The 22259-nt window shown below is 39.4% G+C and overlaps 1 protein-coding gene across 1 annotated transcript in view; it reads left to right on the forward strand.

Annotated features, from left to right (window-relative positions):
- The first annotated feature begins 3364 nt into the window (after positions 1 to 3364).
- The window catches only part of SELENOI (selenoprotein I), a 39348-nt gene continuing 20453 nt past the window's right edge, over positions 3365 to 22259 (forward strand). The window contains exons 1-4 of the mRNA XM_019735345.2: positions 3365 to 3551; positions 17015 to 17083; positions 17558 to 17666; positions 19532 to 19606. Of these exons, the coding sequence (XP_019590904.2) occupies positions 3495 to 3551; positions 17015 to 17083; positions 17558 to 17666; positions 19532 to 19606 (310 nt within the window). The 5' untranslated portion in view covers positions 3365 to 3494. The remainder of the gene's footprint in view (positions 3552 to 17014; positions 17084 to 17557; positions 17667 to 19531; positions 19607 to 22259) is intronic.

The raw sequence follows: 22259 nt of genomic DNA on the forward strand, positions 1-22259 counted from the left end.
GCACAATATCTCTAGGTCCATCCATGTTGTCGCAAAGAATAAGAGTTCATTCTTTTTTATGGTCAAGGAATATTCCACTGTAGACATGTACCACATTTTCTTTAGTCAATGGACTATTGATGGGCACTTAAGTTGCTTCCATATCGTGGCTACTGTAAATAATGTTGCAATGAACACTGGGGAGCGTATACCTTTGAATTAGTGCTTTGGATTTCTTTGGATAAATACCAAGAAGTTGAATTGCTGGGTCATAAGGTAGTTCTATTTTTAATTTTTTGAGGAACCTCTCTATACTGTTTTTCCATCATGGCTGCACCAATTTGCAATCCTACCAACAGTACACAAGGGTTCCCTTCTCTCCACATTGCCAACCCCTGTTGTTCATTGATTTATTGATGATAACCATCCTGACAAGTGTGAAGTAATATCACACTGTTTTAATTTGCATTTCTCTGATGATTAGTGACATTTGTTGAGCATCTTTTCATATGTCTATTGGTCATTTGTATGTTCTCTTTGAAGAAATGTCTATTAAGGTCCTCTGCCCATTTTTTAAATTGGATTGTTTTTTGGTGTTGAGTTGTATGAGTTCTTTACATATTTTGGATAGTAACCTCTTATTGGATGTATCATTGGTGAATATCTTCTCCCATTCAGTAGGTTGTCTTTTTGTTTTGTTGATGGTCTCCTTTGCTGTGCAAATACTTTTTAGTTTGATGTAGTCTCTTTTGTTTATTTTTTCTTTTGTTTCCCTAGCCTGAGGAGATATATCAGAAAAAATATTACTAAGAATAATGTCAGAGTTTACTGCCTATGTTTCTTCTAGGAATTTTATGGTTTCAGGTCTTACATTTAAGTCTTTAATCCATTTTGAATTTATTCTTATATATGGAGTAAGAAGGTGGTATAGTTTTAATTTTTTTTGCATGTATCTGTCCAGTTTTCCCAACATCATTTAATAGATTGTCTTTACCCCATTGTATATTCTTGCCTCCTTTGTCATTGATTAATTAACCATACAGGTATGGGTTTATTTCTGGGCTCTATTCTGTTCCATAGATCTATATGTCTGTTTTTATGCCAATAACAAGACGTTTTGATTACTATAGCCTTGTACAGTTTGCTATCAGGTAGCATGATACCTCCAGCTTTGTTCTTCTTTCTCAAGATTGCTGTGGCTATTCAGGGTATTTTATGGTTCCATATAAATTTTAGGATTATTTGTTCTAGTTCTGTGAGAAATGTCATTGGTATTTTGATGGGGATTGCACTGAATCTATAGATTGCTTTGGGTAATATGGACATATTAACGATGTCAATTCTTCCTATCCATGAGCACAGTATACGCTTCCATTTATTTGTATCTTCTTCAATGTTTTATAATTTTCTGAGTACAGATGTTTACCTCCTTGGTTAAATTTATTCCTCGGTATTTTATTTTTTTGGTTGCAATTGTAAGTGAGATTGTTTTCTTCATTTCTCTTTCTGATGGTTCTGATAATTATTGGTGTATAAAAATGCAACTGATTTCTGAATATTAATTTTGTGTCCTACTATGTTACTGAATTCACTTATCAGTCCCAATGGTTTTTTCTGTGGAATCTTTAGGGTTCTCTCTATATAGTATCATGTCATCTGTGTTATTTGTTGAATGAATGAATGTAAGGAACACAAGAGATTTTAAAATAACTACCCTTCATTTAGAAACCCAGAGAGATGGAGAAGTTCCCTTAGGAAATGGCTCTCTATACTGAAGACCTCATTTCATGGTGGTTCACTGTTTCTGAGCAGTGGAATTGCAGGTTTCTCCTGCTATCCGAAAATAGAGTGCTCCTATGAAAACTTTCATAAGCCAAAATAACCTAAAGTGAAGAACCAATCAACATTAATTTATATGGAAAAAATTTTTGAGTGCCCCCAGGCTCTCCAAACAACCAAAACATATCAAAGAACACATAAAACCTAAAATAATACTAACATAATAGTAAAAGCAGTGCCATTTTCACTGCTTGGGGTGCATGCTGCCTCTGTAACAGCTTTTTGCAAAACAAATGCTAAATGCTGTTTTCGTTTTTTGTTTTGTTTTTTTCTCTGTAAAAAAGGACAATCCTGCTTGGATTCTTTCAGTTAGTGAAAACAAGTACAGTAAATCCTCACTTAGGGTCCTCCACTGGTTCTGCGACTTTAAGTGAAACCTACACGGAAACCAATGTTTCCATAGGCTAATTGATCTAAACAAGTGTTTAGTTCCTGTGGCATTTCATTGTTATAACCAAACACGATGAATGAAACGCTATTATTTGAGGACCTGCTGTACTAATGTAGACTTTTCCTAAAAGTGAAATGTCCTAATGGGAACTTTTGAAAATCCAGGGATACCTTGTAATGATCCTGGGTAGGTTAGGTCCTCTGAAAATTGATTTCCTAATTTGCAAAGTGGGGAAAATGCTTTCCACTTCATAGTGTTGTTATGGGAGTTGGTGGGAACGTATGCAAATTTCTACCGCACACAAGGCGCTTAATAAATGGTAGCAACTTTTACCGTTGTTACATTTTATTACAGATTGACACACACTAGCCGTTGATCTAGTGTTCTTTCTACAACTAACTGGGATCCAGTAATGTAAACGCACGTCTTTAAAACGCATTTAAAGACCCCTAGAGACTCAGACCACTGCTTTTATCTGGTCCGGAGACATTAGCAATCTTAACCTGGAAGAGTTTGACAGAGCCGAGTGTGGCGGGGCGGTCCAAGGTTCACAAACAATGCTGACCTGAGCGGGTTGTCTCTAGTGCCCTTTCACGCCCCTTTACCGACTGCAAAATGTCTCTCAGCGAGCCTCCCACCGGCTTTTCTTGTCAAATCATGTTTACTAAGCTCTGTGTGCAGCGCTCATGCCGGGAGCTGGAAGCCGGCTGAGCACAGACCTTTTTCCAGCCCTTTTGCGACTTGAGGGAACTAAACCCTCTTCCCTGAGGTAGTGCTGAACTAACTGGTTCGCATGCCATCACTCTAACCCTCAAGATTAAAAGGGTAGCCCCAAATCTCAACGAAGGATGAGATGCCACATAATCGTTGCCCTTAAACAGAGGCGAAAAAAAAAAAAAGCCCCCTAGGCATCTGACCTTTCACCGCCCCCCTCGCCTTACCTCAGCTCACCAATTTTGACGCTAGCGAATGAAGCGACGCAGAGACCTGAAAGGCGGGACTTAGTGTTACCCTTTTCACGCTGATTGGATTGCGACGGCGTGAGGGGGCGGGCCGCGTGAGCGAGCTAGCGACCCTCCCACGGCGGGCGGGGAGGAGTCGGGGCTGCGCTTGCGCGTTAGGCGGCGGAGGCGTGGTCGTGGCCGGTACGCATGCGCGGTGGGCGGAGCTCGCTTCTTTTAACATTGCTAGCCCAGTTCTACCATCCTTGCCTAGCCGGTGCTTGAGTTTCCACCGTTCATCGTGGATAGTTGCTGTCGAGGGGGCACTCGGTGTTCGGGTCGTCATGGCTGGTTACGAATACGTGAGCCCGGAGCAGCTGGCCGGCTTTGATAAGTACAAGGTAGCGCGGGCCCCGCGGACACCCCTCTCCCTCCTGGTCCCGGCCTCTCCCAGGCGGCTGAGGAGCTGGCGCGGTCCGTGTCACCTTGTGCCGCGTGGTTCCGGGCAGCCCTGGCGGGCGTTTTTCCGGGGGGTCCTGCCGAGTCCTGGGGCTTTGGGGTCGGGGTGCGTGGGAGCACCGTAGGCCCGCCCCCCCAGCTCGGCACCCTCCCGGAGGATCGCCTTTTCCTTCGGAGACCGTTCCGTGAGAATGGAGCGCCCGATTTCCCTTCGCTTCTTTACATTATTATTATTATTATTATTATTATTATTCCCCTGAGAGGTGATATAGTTCCCATCTATGGTGTCTTCATTGTGTTCATTTTAATGAAGTTTCTACCCGCCTCTCTTGTATACAACTTCAGAGATGGAGATGGGCATTTAGCAGGCGAGGCCCGGGAGAGGGAGTGACTGCTGAGGCCACACTGCTCATGCACCCACTTCTGCTCCCGGGAAAGAGGCTTCCTCAGCCGGAGTAGCTCGTGGCGCGTGGGCTGCCAGACGAAGGAAATGTACACAGGCAGGAACGGTGCAGTGGAAAGAGCGCGGGTTTTGGAGAGCGTAGAAACCTGAGACCAAACCTGACACCCAAATCGAACTGTTTGGCTTTGGGCTCTCCCGTGTAAAATGATTATAAAAATTTGAGAAGCACCTGGCACATAATGGGCCTCTAGTAAATGCTTCACTTCTCCTCCAAATCTGGTTCACCTTCATTACTCCCTTCTCAGCGAATGAGTTCTCTATCCATCCAGTTGTCCAAGTGCGAAATCTGGGTAGTAACCTTTCATCCTTGCTCCTACCTGTGTGGCTTTCACTCCCGATTCCTCTTACCCCACCCACCAGCCGGTGAATCATCAGGTGCTCTAGGTACGTTCTATCATTTTTAGCCTGAACTAGAAGAGTGGTTTCGTTACCACGCTCTCCACATGTATGTCAAGTAATCTTTTTGTTTTAGAATAGTTTTAGAAAATTTTAGTATAGATTTACAGAAAAACTGTGAAGGTAGAACAGAGTTCCCATATATTCCACACCCAGTTTTCCCCCTATTATTTACATCTTACATTTACAATGTATGTAATTACTTACATGTATGTACTTACTTAATTACTTACAATGTATATACTTACTTACTTACAAATGTATGGTACATTTGTCACAATTAATTAACCAATATTTACACATTATTATTAACTGAAGCCCATACTCTGTTCAGATTGCCTTAGTTTTTACCTAATGTTTTTCTGTTCAGGATCTCATCCAGGACACAACATTACATTTAGTATCATGTCAGTCTCCCCTTGGCTGTGACAATTTCGCAGAGTTTTCATGTTTTTGTTAACCTCGATAGTTTTGAGGTGTTCTGGTCAGGTATTTTTATTTTGTAGAATGTCCCTTAATTGGGATTTGTCTGTTTGTCTCATGAGTAGATGAGGGTTATGGATTATTGGGAGGAGGGCCACAGCGATAAATGCCATTCTCATAGTATCATATGAAGTGTACGTGCTGTCAACATGACTTGGTACCATTGATGTTGACTTTGATCACTTGGCTGAGGTCGTATTTGTCAGGTTTCTCCCCATAAAGTTACTGTCGTTGGAAGAAACTTCCTCTCTTTGGGAGGAAGTTCCTATGCACAGCCCACACCTAAGGAGGAAGAGTTATGTTCTGCCTGCTCGAGGGCAGAGTATACATAATTTATTTGGAATTGTGCATGAAAGATTTGTCTTTTCTTCCCAATGTATATTTATTTATTCAGTCATTAATTTATATCAGTATGAGTTCATGCATGTTTATCTTATACTTTGGGTTATAATTCAATACTACCACCCACATGTTGCTCACCCACATTCACTTTTGCCCTTCTGGCCCTTTCTTTATGTTTCATAATGATCTTTAAAAACGTAAACATCTGGTCACATCACTTCCTTACTTGAAACCCTCCACTGTCTTCGCATAGCTCTTGGAATGAACTCCAGAAATTCATAACATGATCTACATGGTTCTGAGTGATCTGGTCCTTGTGTATGTCACCAGCTTCCCGTCATGCCACTCACTATCCATCCCTCCCGGCCTTAACAGCCATCTCCCCCTCCAACCCTCCTTTCCCGCCCCAGATCTTCAGTAATGTTATGGCTGCCAGGAAGGCAGCTCCATTCCCCATTTACATTCATCTTCGCGTCTTAAATGTTAATTCCTCAGAGAGCTGTTCCCTAGCTACCACTTTCCTCTTAACTGTGCTCTCAGCACCCTCTGCTTCTTTATAGAATTAATTTTCAGTGTGTCTCCCACTAGAAGGTAATGCCCAAGTGGTTAGACTTGTCTTTAGGATGACCGTGTCCGGAGCACCGTGCTACTGTGCGTACTAGACACTCAATAAACATTTGTGGAATGAATGAATAACTGAAAAAGTCATAATGGGTTGTGTCTAACTGGAATTGGAAAAACTAAGGGACCTGAGAATGTCACATGGTGTATTCCTCTGCTTTCAAGTAATGTTGTGCTATACCGTTTTGAACTGAGATGCTATTGACTTGTCTTAAAATTGTAAGTGGAAAGAAGTTCCAGAGTCTTGGTAACCCAGGCCAGGGCTTTACCACTTTCATTAAAGGGTATTAACATAGATAACCTCCTGTTTTGCCTTAAGCTCTACCCCTTTTCTGTTATCTGTTTTGCACTGTAAATATTGACATATGAAACTTTTCTTCCTTACTAGGATCTAGCTTTCTGGGTAAGTGTTCATAGAATAGCTGTTTCATTTATAGCAGTGTCTGTAATAGCGAGTCTACTTTTCCTTATAACTAGTCTTCTCTAGATTGATATTTCCAACTAGATAGGTGTCCTCATTTACAGGAAATTAGGGTGTGCTTTTCTGTTCCTATTTTCCCCCCTTCTGTCATTTGACTCACTTCCTGTGTCTGACAGGAGATTTCCTATCATCCTGGAAAACAAAGGTCAATTAAGCAACCCTCCAATGTTTACTAAAATATAGTTTGTTGATGTTCTTTTGGTTATAATGAGACTTCTTTTTTAAAAAAGGGGAGGGCACAAATTTATTTCTTCTTGTAGAGGGTTCCTTACTCATTACTATGTTCGTATTAAAAAATAAGAATCTCAAATATACGGTGATGAAAGGAGAACTGACTCTGGGTGGGGAATACACAATGGTATTTATAGATGATGTAATACAGAATTGTACACCTGAAATCTATGTAATTTTACTAACAATTGTCACCCCAATAAATTAAAAAAAAAAAAAAAAAAAGAATCCGAAGGTGTCTAAGGGAAAAATATGTGTGGTCAGTTTTACTGGAATGTGAATCCCACCTAGAGACCTTTCCTTCCTGAAGATCACACATTCCCATTGTGTAGTCTGTGACAGTCAGTACTTTATAAATGCTTGTTGAATTAAAACAGCTTTACCCATAAGTGAGTAAAGACTCAAAACACTCAAACGAGCTTTTTCATCCCTGATGTGACCCTGTATAGTACAGCAAAGAGATTTAGAAAAAAATTGACACTATAAAAGCAGCTGATAGCAAAGTTACTTTTAAACTAGTTTAATTTCTTTATCTTCCCTAGAGGTACATCTGAGAGCTACAGTTGGAAACCTGGCAGTTATTCAGAATAACTGCTGAAAGGGGTGACACGTAGAGTGGTCATTAGGTTTCTGTAGTGAGAAACTGTAATACAGTTGATTTTCAGTACAGAAGAAAGCATGGGATAGATTCTGTTATATGCTCCCTTAACACTTGTGTTCTCTTTTGCGTTACCACCGTTTTATTAAACTGTGAAATAATTAGTGTCTGCCCTCTCTTTTAGGATATGAGCTCTGCAAGGTCATGGCTTGTAGGTGTCTTGTTTGCCATGACCGAGGTCCAACACATGAATGGAGTGGGCACTCATCATATATTTATTGAAGGAATGAAACTGTAAAAGAATATAAACCATTGTAGAATTATGGTAAAAGGAGCTGTGTGTCTCCTGAATGTCAGAAGGATACTTTTGTATTTTGAATGTGAAAATGGCAGGAGTTTAACTACGGTTGTTCTCTGTTACTTGTTACAGACAATTAATTGTAGTGACGGATTTCACCTCCATGAGGCTTATTCTTCCCCTACCTATCCTTTCTTTGGGCAGGCCTGGCAATTTAAGGGTGGCAACTTAATGGACAGATCTTTGTAGTTGAATTTTCCCACTTATCTAAGGGTGAAACTTCCATTGTGGTTTGCCTAATCTGACCTAGGGAAAGCATAGTTTCCATTGATAGTGTAGCAGCTCGTTTCAAATTGTATCATTTTGCTTCAGAGAGGAAGTGTTCTGTGAAATAATCTTGTTTGGTTCCAAGAATATACTGTTATGATGAGTTGTTTCTGCTATTATGGTAATTTAACTTGGCTGTCAATAACAACCTGAGTTTAGGAATGGTGATCATTGTGAATTCATTAGTGTTGCAATTAAGGATGTGAAGAGAGACCGTGCGTCTTGATGGTAATGCTGAAGAACTAGAATCTGGCCTTCTCCCTAACTGGTTCATACAGTTTGGTTTTGTTTATTCAGTAAGCATTTATTGAGCGCTCATTCTGTGTCAGGGGTAGCATTGAGGCTGCAAAAACTAAGTTAGGCTAAAATTCCTGCCTTCAAGGGGCCCAGTTTGGTGGCATATGGACAAGTACATATAACTAAACATATAGTTACATGTGTATAACTATTTTGGAAATAGTTATACATAGTTAATAAATGCAGTTAGCTAAGTGCTGGGTGCTATGGGAGAGGAGAAGGAAGCAGCTCCGGGTGGTGAGGGTGAGAGATGAGGAAGGCCTCAGAGAGGGGAGGGAGGAGGACACAGAGCTCAGTCTAGAAAGGAAGGCTGAGTAGGCCCCGATATTACCAAGTAAAGGGGAGAAAAGCCCTTAGAGAACAAGACAGCAACACAGTGCAAAGGCGTGGAGGCCTGAGAGCATATTTTCTGGGAACCACAAGAAGTTAGATGTTCAGGCATAATGGTGGAATAGCCGATGAGACTGGAGAGGGCGCAGGGCCCTGAAAGAGGGGGATGATTTTATGTAAAGGACTCTGGATTTTACCCTGTAGCTCAAGCATTTCTGTTGTCCAAGGACTAGCACCAGAAGCCCCTGGAGAAAGGGTTTCAATGGCAGATTCCTCGGCCCACTTTGGGAGGTTCCGATGAGTTAGATTGCCGTTATCTGCAGGTTAAGTACCTCAGGCGGTTCTCAGGGACACTGTAGTGCTATAGGTTTTGGGGAGGCACTTAGGAGGTTTAAACAGGATCAGATTTTAATTTTAGGGAGCTCACCTGGACTTGTAAAAAACATGGTGGTGGAGGTGAGGGTGAGCTGGAGGTCTTTTAGGGTCCTCTGCATTAAACTGGGTAAGACGTGAGGGAGGTCCGAGTCTAAGCAGTGGGGCTCAGAGGGGGGGTTGGGGATTCTAACGATGCAGCTCACAGCTGGTTAACCTGCCCCCTGCATTTGGCCAGCAGATATGTTCAGTTTGGCCCACACCTGCACTTCTCTTGAGAAACCAGAATATTGGACAACATCAGCCCTGAACTTCTCTTGACAAGAATCCCTTGAAGGTGACTAGAGCTTGTCTTCTTTAATTAAAGAAGGTTATCTGTTCTCTAGATGGCTGTTTCCTGACCAGTCCATAGGCGTCATGCAGGTCTGCTGAGTGCAGTGCACCTGCCTCATCCCTGTGGACATTAGGGTTTGTGATCCTTGATTTAAGGTTTTAAATTGACAGAGCGAGGTGACTGAGTAGCTGGAGGGGGTGGTGTGGGGACCAGGGGATGAAGATGGGGAGGAGTCTGGCATGACTCAGGTTCTGGTGGGATGATTGGGTGGAGAGAGGTGGCAGTCACGGAGGTAAAGGTTTTATAAAGCATTAACTTTGAAAAGTTACCCTTGGTAGCAGTAGCACCGAACCTTTGTTGAGTCAAAAATTTAACTATCTTGATAGCTCAATGAGGAGGTATGACCCATATCTCATGAGTCACCAAACTCATGAGAGTTTGATCCTTACAGAAGCACAATTATAATTCAAATGATAGATGATGCTGATTCTGACAGGATAACAGTAATCTTTTGTGAGGGTCACTACTCTTGGACAGGGCCACGGGAAGGTGTGGGTTGTGGACTTGGAATTAAAACAAAGAAAACTTCCTGTTCTAACGAAGTATCATTTTTGCATAAATTGCCCTCCGTTAAAGGACTATTTCTGTAACGAGTTCAAAGATTAGGCCACTTTCCTCCTGCTCCTTGAGCCACAGCAGAAGCATGAGAAATTCTTGATTTTTCGATTTTCACTTACTATGATTGCAGGCTGATTGCAGTATAATATGTTTATTATGGCATTTTCTAGATGTCTTAGTTAATTCAAGCATAACTTATCTTTACTTGTGCTTTGGTCTCCTTGAATAGATTCGAGGAAGGGGCCTCTCCCATCTGTAAGTACATTAGGAGGGCTTGGAAAGCATTTTGGTGGTCTGAGATAAAGATTTACAAATGTCTCAGAATTATTTTTGCAGCTGGCAGAGACAGAGGAGTCTTTCAGAAGGAGTGAAAGGGCTGGATAGGAAACTTCTGCAGAGGGAGAGGGAGAGATATTTAGTGGCGAAGAGAAGGTTACATTTTTAGGTGCTATTTTGGAAGAACCATCTTGAATTGGTTCTTTTACTACACTCTGAAATATCACTTCACTGATGATGGCTTGTTTTCTACCTGCTGTAATGCTTAAATATTAAGACCTTTGCTGAACAAGAATTTGTCCAGTGCATAAGGGAGCGTTAGGGAAAGGTGTTCTAGTGATGGGAATTAAGGCACGGAGACTCGGAAGACCATACTAATAGAGGTGCAAGGAAGCGGTGGGTGTGTGAGGCCAGGCTGAGCCCAGTGAGCTCAGGGAAGGCAACGGCGAGAGCAATATCACCGGAAATATTGAATAATAATAATGGTAACGATAGCAAACATTTAGATAGCATTTACTATACGCCAGGCTTTACATCTATTATCTCATTTAATATTCACAAGTGCCTTGTGAGGTAGAGGTCCTATTATTTCCCCGACATTACTGAGACACAGAGAGTTTAGATAATTTGCTCAAGGTCCTAAGTTGAGGTTTGAACCCAGGCATCCTGGGTTCCGAGTCCACGTTCTTCGTGCTCTGCTGCCTCTTGAATCTAAGGGTGACATATGAACTCTGCCTTACAGTTACTGGGTGTTTTGTATAAGATACAGAAACATTAGAATAAAGACCTTCAGTATCATGCTTAATTGGATTTGTGTCTGTTTGCAGATGGGGACAATAGATAGTAAAAAAGAATTGATTTGATTTGTCTTCCCCCAGTTTTAAATTATTAGTAGGGGCAAGGAAGTGGGCTTGTATGTGCTGGTCTTACATCTAGTTGAGTGTTAAGAACATCTTATTACTATGAGCTGTGATTGAGATAAAAGGCTTTTGACTAAATAGTTAGCTTTGGTACTGATGTTAAGTTAAAAAGAACCCACATACTAGCTCTGTGATCTCGAGCAGGTAACTTATTCTCACTAACCAGGTTTCCTGATCTGTGAAATGGGCTCATAGGATCATTATCAAAATGGAATGAGTTAGTAGTTGTAAACTGCCAGGCACATAGTGCAGTGTTAGTGTTAAGTAAATAAAAAATAATACTTGACATTTGTGCTTCCCCACTTGTGAATATTAGCTAGCATATAACATTAGATGGACATACCCACGGCTCAGGAAGCAATACCACGAGAAAGTATATTTTAGGGAAGGAAGTTAAGGGCGGCAACTTAATAGACAGATGGAAAGAGTAACTAAGAAGCCTGTGACTAGCTTGGGTCCCACCGATCGTTTTTGACTTCAGATTTCTTCCTCTATTTAATCACGTATAATAAATAGTCCAGCAGGCAGAGTAAGTAAATTTTCTCAAACACCACTCTCCTACTTAAGAATCTGCAGTACCTCCCATGTGTTTATCATAAGTTAAGTACCCAGATTCCTCAGCAAGGATTTCAAGTTCCTTCATTGAACGCCCTCGTCCTTTTGTTTTATCTCCTCATCTCTCCTTCAAGTTTATTACAGACTAAGTCTAGCGAGCAAACCTGTCTGTCCTCCTGGCCTGCTTGTTCTTGTCTCATTTTTCTAGCTCTTCTCCAGTCTTCTCTCACCACCATCTCTGAATTCCTAGCAGATGTAGGTGATGGTATGTACTGACAGGAGAGCTCACTGTCTCCTGAGTCATGTTCTCTGTGGGTGCAGTACTTGACGTCTTGTATTAATAAGCACTTTAAGAAACTTGATTTTTATCCTGGGGTTAATAGAACCCCCTGCCCCCATTTCATTTTAAGTTTAGATTTGGTGTTTTTATATCATAGATTCTTATAGCTACCTTGCTTTTTACTCCTAAAAACAGTTGATGTTGCACTCAATAATTTTGGAAATAATTTTTAAAAATCAGAAACGTCATTTTGACTTTGCTTACATCTGAATACTTGCAGTTTGTGAATTATTATTGGCTTGTACTCAAGCCACATTTTATGGGCTTCCACAGTTAACTAAAAGATGTGTTATAGGTATAAAGTTTATATTTCAGATGAGTAAAAATCATTTATATCAAAAATCATTTGAGAGTAAGAGTCCTATTCTCATACTGATTAGAAGACAAAGCAAGGGAAATCTGCTGGTTATAGATAGTTGATGGTATAGATAGTTGTCTTCTCCTCTGTTAGGACTCAGCTCTGGTCTCTCCTCCTTAGAGACTCGGTTTTCTCTGGCGCTCCCTGACCCCTTCGCCTCATGCACAGCACCCTCTTTATTTCCTTCACAGTTTTATCACAACTTTATTACTTGTTTTCTCACTTATCATCTGTGTCACAGTAGACTGTAGAGTTGGTGAACACAGGAAACATTTTGGTCTTGCTCACCATTTTCTTCCCAGTGGCTTAGTGCCTGGCAAAATCATAGGCATTCAATCCGAAATATTTATTGTCCTTCTGAATGAATGAATGAAGAATGAATTCTGCTTTATTTTTTTGTACTATAGTAAAAAAAAAAAAAAAGTTTTGAAACTTTCTAATTTGACAAAATGCTAAGGTAATTCTGATTTCAGTAAGAGTTTATGAATATCTTTTCTTCTGGGCAAGATAGAATAATTGCTGTATGTGACAGTATAGCATTGTATACCCAAATAAAAATGATTAAATGTAGTAATAGCAATCTTGAGGGAAATGTTTAGAAGCTCTTCCTTGATCAGCATTTTTACAGAGACTTTAAGTGAAGGCATTATTGACATGACAGAGTTGCATGCTGCGAGTTTTGGGAGGCATAGCTGTTACGTTGGGTAACCAAGCCTGAACCTGAAGAGATCTGGAGGAGATAGAAAGATGAGTTGAATCTATCAAGATGAACTGTGAAAACAGTAAATGTAGAGTCTTACACTTAGGTTCCACTAGTCAACCTCATATTCGCATGGAGAAGGATGGCTTAGCAGTCGGTGTAAGAAAGGCCTGAGGGGTTCAGATGACTGTAAAGTTGTATGTAAGTCGGCAGTATGATTTTGTTGCCGCAGGAAGTTCATAATCTGTTGAGCAGCAGAGAAATAAGTTATTGGGGAAGAGGGGTTTATAGTCACGTTTCGTTCTACTTGGTGCCCACTTGAGATGCTCCTTTTGCCCTGGATCAGACTTTTGAGTTGGTTTAACAAATTGGATCGTCTGGCGCACAAGTTGTCAAACTGTTTGTGACAGAGACCAGAGGGCCTGCAAAGCCTAAAATATTTACAGTCTGGCCCTTTACTCAAAAAGCCTTCTAATCTCTGGTCTAGGGAACTAAATGTACTCGTAGGTGATGAAGGAGATTGAAACGATGGCGAAAGAGGGGCAACAAAAGGAATGGGATGTTTAACCAGGTGAAGACAAGATTTAGGTGTGACAGGGAGAGTTATCTTCAGCCAATTGAAGAACTATTTTTTGGACGGAAAATTAGACCCGTGTCTGCTTAACTTTATAAAGGCCAAAGAAAACAGGATAGAAAAATAAAGGGCAAGCAGAAGATTTTGCTAGTATATAGAAAAATTGCTTTACCTTGGATTGGGTTGCTTCTGGAAGTTGTGAGGTTCCTTGCAAGTAGAGGCATTTAAAAAGAGGCCAGGTGTCTGTTTTACCTATTCTCATAGACGAGGGGCAGGCACGCAAGAATTAGATATCTGCTGAATGCTCTTGTGGTTCTGAGGTTTTGCCGTGGAAGGATTCTCCCAAACTCAGGCTGTGGTCCTTAAGCATTTCTCCAAGGCACTAGCTTAGTCTGGCCCAGGAGATGGGAGAGTCACGCAAGTCACAGTAGGCCTGCGCAGTGGATAATCCACCTGGTCAGGTAGTCTGGGGTATAGCAAAACATCATTGCAATGGAAAATAAAAATATATTTAACAAGCATTAACATGTAACCTAAACCTAGTTTAACACCTTTAAAAGTTTATGTTTTACTTATTTTCTTATGTATGTAGAAAGTTTGAATCATTCTTTCTTCCTGTTGATTCACAAGACAGTTTCAAGTTCCTTTATACCAACTGATAAGTGACCTTAAAAAATACTCAGGTGTAAGGCTAAAGTTCAGAGTGTTCTTTAGGTATATTGTTTGCTATCTTTTGCAACCTCATATTGATCTTTCTTGCTATACTTGAGCTCATCGGCTATTATTAAACATAAAAAACCATTTCTCCAAACTGACCTTCTTGTACTTAGTTCTACATTCTTTTCATACTTCTTCTACTGGTCTCCTGAAATAGGGATTTAGAGTTAAAACTTCAGAATTTACCGTATTTTGCCATGTAGAATGCACTCCCATGTATAATGCACACCCATGTTTTTAGGCCAAACTTTTAGCGAAAAAATGTCTCTTGTTTTAATTTTCCAATAATTTTTGTAAAAATATTAGCTAGGTTGCTAGCTCCCGCCTAAAGCGTATGAAGAGGTATGTCGCGCTGTTCACCCTGTGGTGTCTTATCAAGTTTGAGTCACTTACTCTGTGGACAATAGTATGTCACTCTTTGTTTCATTTCATTGAACCGTTGGCCGAAATTACTTTTGTTGCAAGTTTGTTGTAAATTCAACAAAACTGGTTATCGTAGTCCAGGGTATTATTTTGCATATGGATATTGTTATTGATTTCTAGAGTTACCCTTTTAACTCATAAGCATAAAAAAAGACTTAAAACTTTTATTTAGATGTGGAATTAGTCCTACCCATGTATAATGCTCATCCTTATTTTTTCCTCACAAATTTGTGCAAAAAAGTGCACATTATTCACGGCAAATATGGTAAAAAGTGGAGCTTTTCAAATCAAAATACCATCAGTTTGAAGGACCTTCTTTCAGATCTTGAGTCAAATTATGGAAAGATGTTGAATGAGACTCATTCAGCAAACATTTGAATTAAGAGCATTGCACTGTGTATATCGTATTAGCTATTGGTGTGATGTCTTAAACTGTTTTCTTCTGATTTGGACTTCGTACATCTTTTGTACTTTGCAGTCGATGGTGAACTTGAAACGTGTGGCTTTCCCATTTATCTGACCTGCTGACTTGATCTTGCGGGTCTGGGCGCAGGCTTTTGTGAACTGGAGGAGGCCAGGGCCCTCCCATCCTGTCGTCGGCAGCCTTTAGGGGGTCATATTGGTTCCAGTCCGCAGGTCTGAAGACTTAAATTCAGGCAGTCGTGTCAGTTGAGGACTCGTTAATTCTGCAGAAGTTCAGATGTAGTGGTATCTGTTATGTGGGAAAGCTTTGTAGACTGTAGCGAACCTGCAGGTAAAAGTTGGTTTTGGTAAGAACGATATAATACTCATTTAATATAAGTAGGCTTCTGCTGAGAGCCTGGGTGCAGCTACACAGCTTCTAACTCTGGCCAGCAGAGGCGAAGCGCGTTCTCCCTCACCATTTGCTTCCCACTGTCTATCTCACATCTTTTGTTCACATTATCCCATTTCATTCAGAATGGGTTGGAAATAAGGAGGCACTCAGGCATGGGGTCTGGTTAATGAACATTTGACTTACCACTTAACTCTCTTTGCTTGCAGTATTTTAAATTATGTCTTTTTACTGTTTTATTCCATCATACTTGTAAGTTTTGAAACACTGATGAGAAAACATTTCCTACATACTCATAAGACATTCAGGAAGAAATTTTAATCTTTAATTACGATTTTTAAAAAAAATTGGATACTCAAATGCTTACTACTTATTTTATATACATACCAAGCATAAAGGGGAAACACCATCGAAACTTTTTTCAAATGTTTAACTACTATGACACGGTTTAAATGTCAGCTGGATGAATTAGATAATATTCCCACTCCTTGAGGGTGGGAATTGCCGCTTACCAATTTTGTATCCCTTCTTTTCCACCCCTAGTGGAGTGCTTCCGACATGCTAGGTACTCCAGTGTGTGTGTGTTTGATGAGTAAGTGACCGACATCATTCTTAAAATTTTATATATTTAAATACTTGTTAAACTTTCCTTTGAATTTTTACTAAATAGCTCAAAAATTGGGGAGTAAACTTACAGAACCCTAATCTGTTGCCTTCCTTTGCTTATTTATGTAATCCATTTTCTGCTGTAAAGGGATCAGTCATTCTTTTGGTGTTCAAAACACATTTAATAATAACATCTAATACTTATATAGTACCCTGTTTCCCCACAAATAAGACCTAGCCAGACCATCAGTTCTAACGTGTCTCTTGGAGCAAAAATTAATATATATTATATTATATAAGACCTGGTCTTCTATTATAGTAAAATAAAACTGGGTCTTATATTAATTTTTGCTCCAAAAGACGCATTAGAGCTGATGGTCTGGCTAGGTCTTATTTTCGGGGAAACATGGTACTTACTGTAGGCCAGATACTGTTCTAAGCACTTAACATATATTATTAACTTGTCTAATACTTATGGTAATTCTTTGAGGTAAAGGTCATCATCCCCATCTTGCAGGTGAAGAAACTAAGGCAGAGACGTAAAGTGACTTGCCCAAGGTCACACAGCTAGTAAGAGCATTAGTAATGGTATCTAGAGGTAAAACAACTGGATTCCTGGAGTTTGAGAGAGATGAAGGAAGTTGAAAAGGTATATGATCAATGTGCATATCACTAATCCTGTATGGTGAGAACTTGTAAGCAATATAGATTTTTCTACTGAAACATGATAATGTTATAGAAGTTGATTAACAAAATATCTCGCTATGCTTTACAGTCTTTGCTCCATTTATATTGCTCCTCTAGTTTCATTGTTTCCTGTAAATTGACATATTTTCCAGGTTATTTTTGTATTATTTTCATTTAAGAAATGTTGTTCTGTTTGCTAGTGTGCAAGGATTAACACTGAATATTTTCTTTCATTTCTTAACAGTACAGTGCCGTGGATACCAGTCCCCTCTCTCTCTATGTCATGCATCCATTCTGGAACACTATAGTAAAGGTAAGATGATTCATAGACATGCACTTATGTTTTCGTAAGTTTTAAATATTGTAAACTATTTTATGGAGTGTTATGGACGCAACTGTCAGTTTAATAAGGTATCTAGAGAAACTACCCTTTCCATCCTCCAAAGCGAAACTTAGTTACATAACTTTTCGTTTATCTTATTGTTGAAATCTGAGTTTATACTCTGGAAATTACAATTTTGTAAAATGCCCTTTTAAATTTTCTAAAATAAGTATAATGTTATGACTATAAAAGTTTATTGATTATATAATTATTTAAAACACAGACTAGAAAGAAGTGCTTATTTGTATCAACTAGAGATTGTGGTTTACATTTTAGTATAAGTAATTCCTGTATATGATCTTTTAAATGACAACTTTTAGTATAACTTAAATTTGTATGTTGTGATGTGTAATGGACAGAGAGATTCCTCTACTTTAATTATTTTGTAATTATTTTGAAAAATAGGTATTTCCTACTTGGCTGGCTCCAAATCTGATAACCTTTTCTGGCTTTCTGCTGGTTGTATTCAATTTTCTACTTATGGCATACTTTGATCCTGATTTTTATGCTTCAGGTAAGGTTATTACTTTTAATTTAAAATGTTTAAATAGAGAAAAATGAGATATGGTTATTTTCTGGTTCTATTAAGATGCTTGTATTTCTGAAAAGTTTTGGATATTGTAAGGGTATGTAAAATGTCAGAACTGGGTATAAAAGCTGTGTTTTCACAGTCTGTTACATATGTTTCCATTAAGTTCTAGACACCAATTTGGCTATTGAATTTAGATATGCTGTCTAAAAAGCATGAGGTTTTGGTAAAGAATAATTGGATTTATAAGACAGAGAATAAGAACTGCAAAACTCCCGGAAGATGACAATAAGCAGAGCCCACCTACCTACCAGATTCAGAGTTATCCCTCCCCTTTTTCTAGTTACGAAAGAAAAATCCCATTTTCTAAAGAAAATATGTCTCATTCCCCCTGCTTAGCATCCTTTCTTGCTTATAACTCCTAATTTCCTCTAAAAATGTTTCCTAGACCTTAAGTATTTAACAGAAGTCTGGATCCTTATTGGGGAAGAGAGGAATGAAGCACTTTTGGAGGCAGTTTTCAGCCTGTTCCTGCCTCGGTCTCCAGTGTCTTCTCCTACTCCCAGCTTCTGCCCCAGGCAATAGGAGTGAATCTGGGGTGTATTTGGGATGGGGGTGGATGGTGGGAGACGGCTTATTTTTATCACTCATCCAGTTGATGGAGTTGAGCAGGATAGAAAGATGGAGGTATGAGTATTTTTTTGTATTCTGAGTTAGAACATATTTTTCAGTAAGAATACTTGCAAATGATGTATTCAGGAGTTTTACTAGGATAGTTCATCCGTGTTCTTGGTTCAACAGACTTTTGTGAACTGATCTGGAGAAATAAATACTCACTGACAACATTGTTTTTGTAGGAAAATTCAGAGTTTTAAACACTTAGGCGTTTTGCTATTACAGAAATTCTGGATATTGAAACTATATACTTGTATATGCCTAACTTTTTATCAACTGAAATTTTTAGCCATTGCTTCTGCACATGTAATAAAATAGTAATCGAAGATCATAAAGTACCACATGAATAAAAAGTAGAGTTAAATTTCATTAAGCATGGTTTTGATATGAAGTATTTCTTTAAGTTTGTATTAATCCTCAGGATAACCTTTGTACCTAGAAATATTATTTTCTCTGATTAAATAAGATTATGTACTTATTTTTACTTCAGAGAACTAAAAAATATGTAAATACTGTATATATTTTCCCAAATCATAGAACTTGAAGGACCAGATCAACCATCTAGTCCCAATATATTTGGAAAATGGAAGACTTGAGAGGTTAAATGACATATTCAGATCACAGTGCTTATTGGTTACAGAGCCAGGACTAGAACCCAGGCTGCTGATTCTTAGTTGTTCTGTCTTAGGGGAAAAAGTGAGACCCAGACTTTTCAGAATGATTCTGATGCCCAAATCATCCAGTTGAGGTAACCTATCTATACCCAGATCAAAAGGTCTTTTGTTTAGCTAATTAATAATTTAATATACTAACAAACAATACATGTTTGTACTATTATCATAAACAATGAGAATCGGATTAAACATAAGTATTTTTTAAATTCCAAAAACATTAGGCACACAAGTAATTTTGAAGTAAAGATAAACAATCTTAAGTAATAATTAAAGATCAAAATAAATGCCTATTGTTGAGGAAGGGTTGGGCAGTTATGTCTTTTTATTTTCCCAGAGTTTACTGATACATTTTAATATTTACCTCTGTTTGCTCTCAAAATACATTGTAAAGTACTGTAACTTCTATTTAATAAATAGAAACTTCTTTCATTGGCAGTATATGCTGTGGTAAGAACAATTGTACTTAGATTGCATTAAACTCTGGGTTGCTTTCCTTTGCAGCGCCAGGTCACAAGCACGTACCTGACTGGGTTTGGATTGTAGTGGGTATCCTGAACTTCGTAGCCTACACTCTCGGTAAGAAGTCGGCAAATACGCACCTTAGTCACTGGCTGGTGAATCCATGTGCAAGGATAGCCACCACTAAATTAACATTTTCTTCTATGCTTAATTCATTTTAACTAGGTTTTATTAATATCCTGTTCAATTTGATAAGTGTGTTTTTGAGTTTCTCTATGAAAAATACCATCATTTATTGCTAGGGATTGAAAGGATAAGATAGGAGAGCAAACTACCCCTTGTGGGCCGAACCGGCCTGTGGCCTATATTTGTAAGTAAATTTTTATTGTGACACAGCTATGTTCATTTTTTTACATATTGTCTGGGGCTGCTTTCCTGCAACAAAAACAGAGTGGAGTAGTTGCCAGCAGAGATCATATGGCCCAAGAATGCCTAAACTATTTATTACCTGGCCCTTTACAAAACATATTTGCCAACTCATGGAATAAGACATCATTTTTGTCTTAAGTTTGGGAAGCATTACTGACATAAAATTACTGCAGAATGCTGACAGAGATGCGATAATAGAGCACAGTGGGAGAACAAAGAAGGACGTGATCAGTTCCTATTTGGTGGAAGGGGTGGCCAGGGAAGCCTGCTGAGCGAGGCCACTGTCTGTTGTGCCAAGAATGCTTTTCATTGTCTACATGGCTTGTTCTGCATTCTCTTTGTGTCCTTCCCTGCTTTGTTTTTCTCTGTAGCACCTAAAATCATATGACCTATTATCTGTTTGCCTGCCTACTTATTTGTGTCTGCCTGCTATAAAATGTAAGTTTCTTGAGGGTGGGTACTTTGTGTTTTTTTTCCACTGCTGTGTACCCAGTATTTAGAACATAGTAGGCACTCAGTATGTTGTTTTTAAATGCCTGTGACCTGACTTCAAGCAACCTGACTTCAAGTTGCTTCGATCTCTTCAGATAGAAATGACGTGCACTCATAAAACCAGTATAATCTGGTACATGGTTAAATGCTGACCCGGTGGATGACCAGAACTGTAAGAGTTTAGGGAATGAAGAATGTGAAGTCTAGAAGAATTAGGGAAAAGCTTAGTTATATAGTTAGGCAGAGGCTTTTGTGCATTTGTTACTAAAGATGAGAAGCTTTTAAAATTCTGCTATTTGGTTGCAAAGGACTGCAGGAGGAATAGGGAAAAGGTGCGGGTGGCCTCTGACTTTTAACAGAATATCAACAGAGCTTCTTATATACTGTGTCATCTACCTATTTGAGTGCCACAATTTTGGCAAAAATCCTGACTTAACTGTTTGTTGCAAAACTTGCCTTGAACTCACTTGAGGCAATTTATAATCTTTATTCTAAAGTGACTATTCTCACATTTTGCTGCAGAAATATTAACATGTTTGATCATTGGGTTCTGCTCTGGGTCCTACGGGGTTTTTTTCATAATCTGTGCACTACCTTTCTTAATCATTCTGAAACAGTTCCAGACCCTGGACTTGTGGAGCTGTAATGAGTTCAGTGAGAAGATGCACAAAACACAATTAATATGTCATTCATGAATTTAATGTTTGTGATAACTGCACAGGAGTTGCCCTGCAAATAGGAAATGAAGCCAGCAAATAATGAGAAATGACTTAGGAAACATTTTAGCTACTTAAGGGCAGAAAAGTTCCCAACCTTACATAGCAATCTGCAGTCTTTGGGCAGGAGTCTGGGGTTCATCCTTTCATATATCCCTTTAACAGTACTTTGCAAGGCCGTCTTTGCCACAAACTGAGCTGGGCACTGGGATAATACTGTGGGGAGCAAGGTAATACTAGGATGAGCAAGAAACAGAAATTATAGGAGTTTTTAATTCCTTAAATCTGGATCTTTACAGTTAGTCTAATTCTATTCACTTAGTTAACAAAACTGTTTCTTTTGGTGAGAAATTTTTATAATTCAGACTTCCTTTTTAACTGGGTTTTACCATTCCTTCCTTCCTTCTCTCCTTCCCTCCCTCCCTCGCTCCCTCCTTCCTTTTCTCCCACTCTCTCCCCTTCTCTCTTTCTCTCCTTCCTCCTCTCCCTCTCCCCTTCCTTCTTCCTCTCCCCAGGCTCCTGTTTCTGCCCCTAAATGAAGGTGTTCCACTGTGCTTTATCCTTAGCTTTCTCTTTCTCTTAATTCCCTTGGTAATTCTGATTCTTAACACTTACGATGACTGCCGTGTTTATAGCTAGCCCTTATTTGTCCTCTGAGTTGCTGCTAATAAGGACCCTTGGGTTGAGTTGCTTGACATTACCACGTGGATATCCTGCTAACACTTCAGTTTCAGCCTCTGACATTATACTGAGCATGTTCTCTGTCTGTCTTGCTCCTGCTGACTTCCTTATTTCTGTTAACTCTACCCCTCTCTTAGTTACCCAGATGGGAAACTGGAGATGGTCTTCTGGTCCTGCGGCCTCACCTCTTACCTTTTTGCTCCCTTGTCGATTTTGCTTACTTAATATCTCACCTGTCTCCAGCTTTTCATTCATATTGCATTCCATCTCCGTTTTTGCTGACTAGTGTCCCTTTTCCAGCCTGTCATTTACGCGGATGTCAGGTGAATATTTCTGAAGCACTTCATGGATGTGTCACTCTTGTCACTCCCCTACTCAGATACTTTTAGTAGCTTCTCATACTCCCTAAAACTTTTAAATTGGCTCACACTTCCCTTCTAGCCTCTTTATAC

This window comes from Rhinolophus sinicus, linkage group LG05 (assembly GCF_036562045.2).
Source record: "Rhinolophus sinicus isolate RSC01 linkage group LG05, ASM3656204v1, whole genome shotgun sequence".
In the NCBI taxonomy this organism is placed as follows: Eukaryota; Metazoa; Chordata; class Mammalia; order Chiroptera; family Rhinolophidae; genus Rhinolophus; species Rhinolophus sinicus.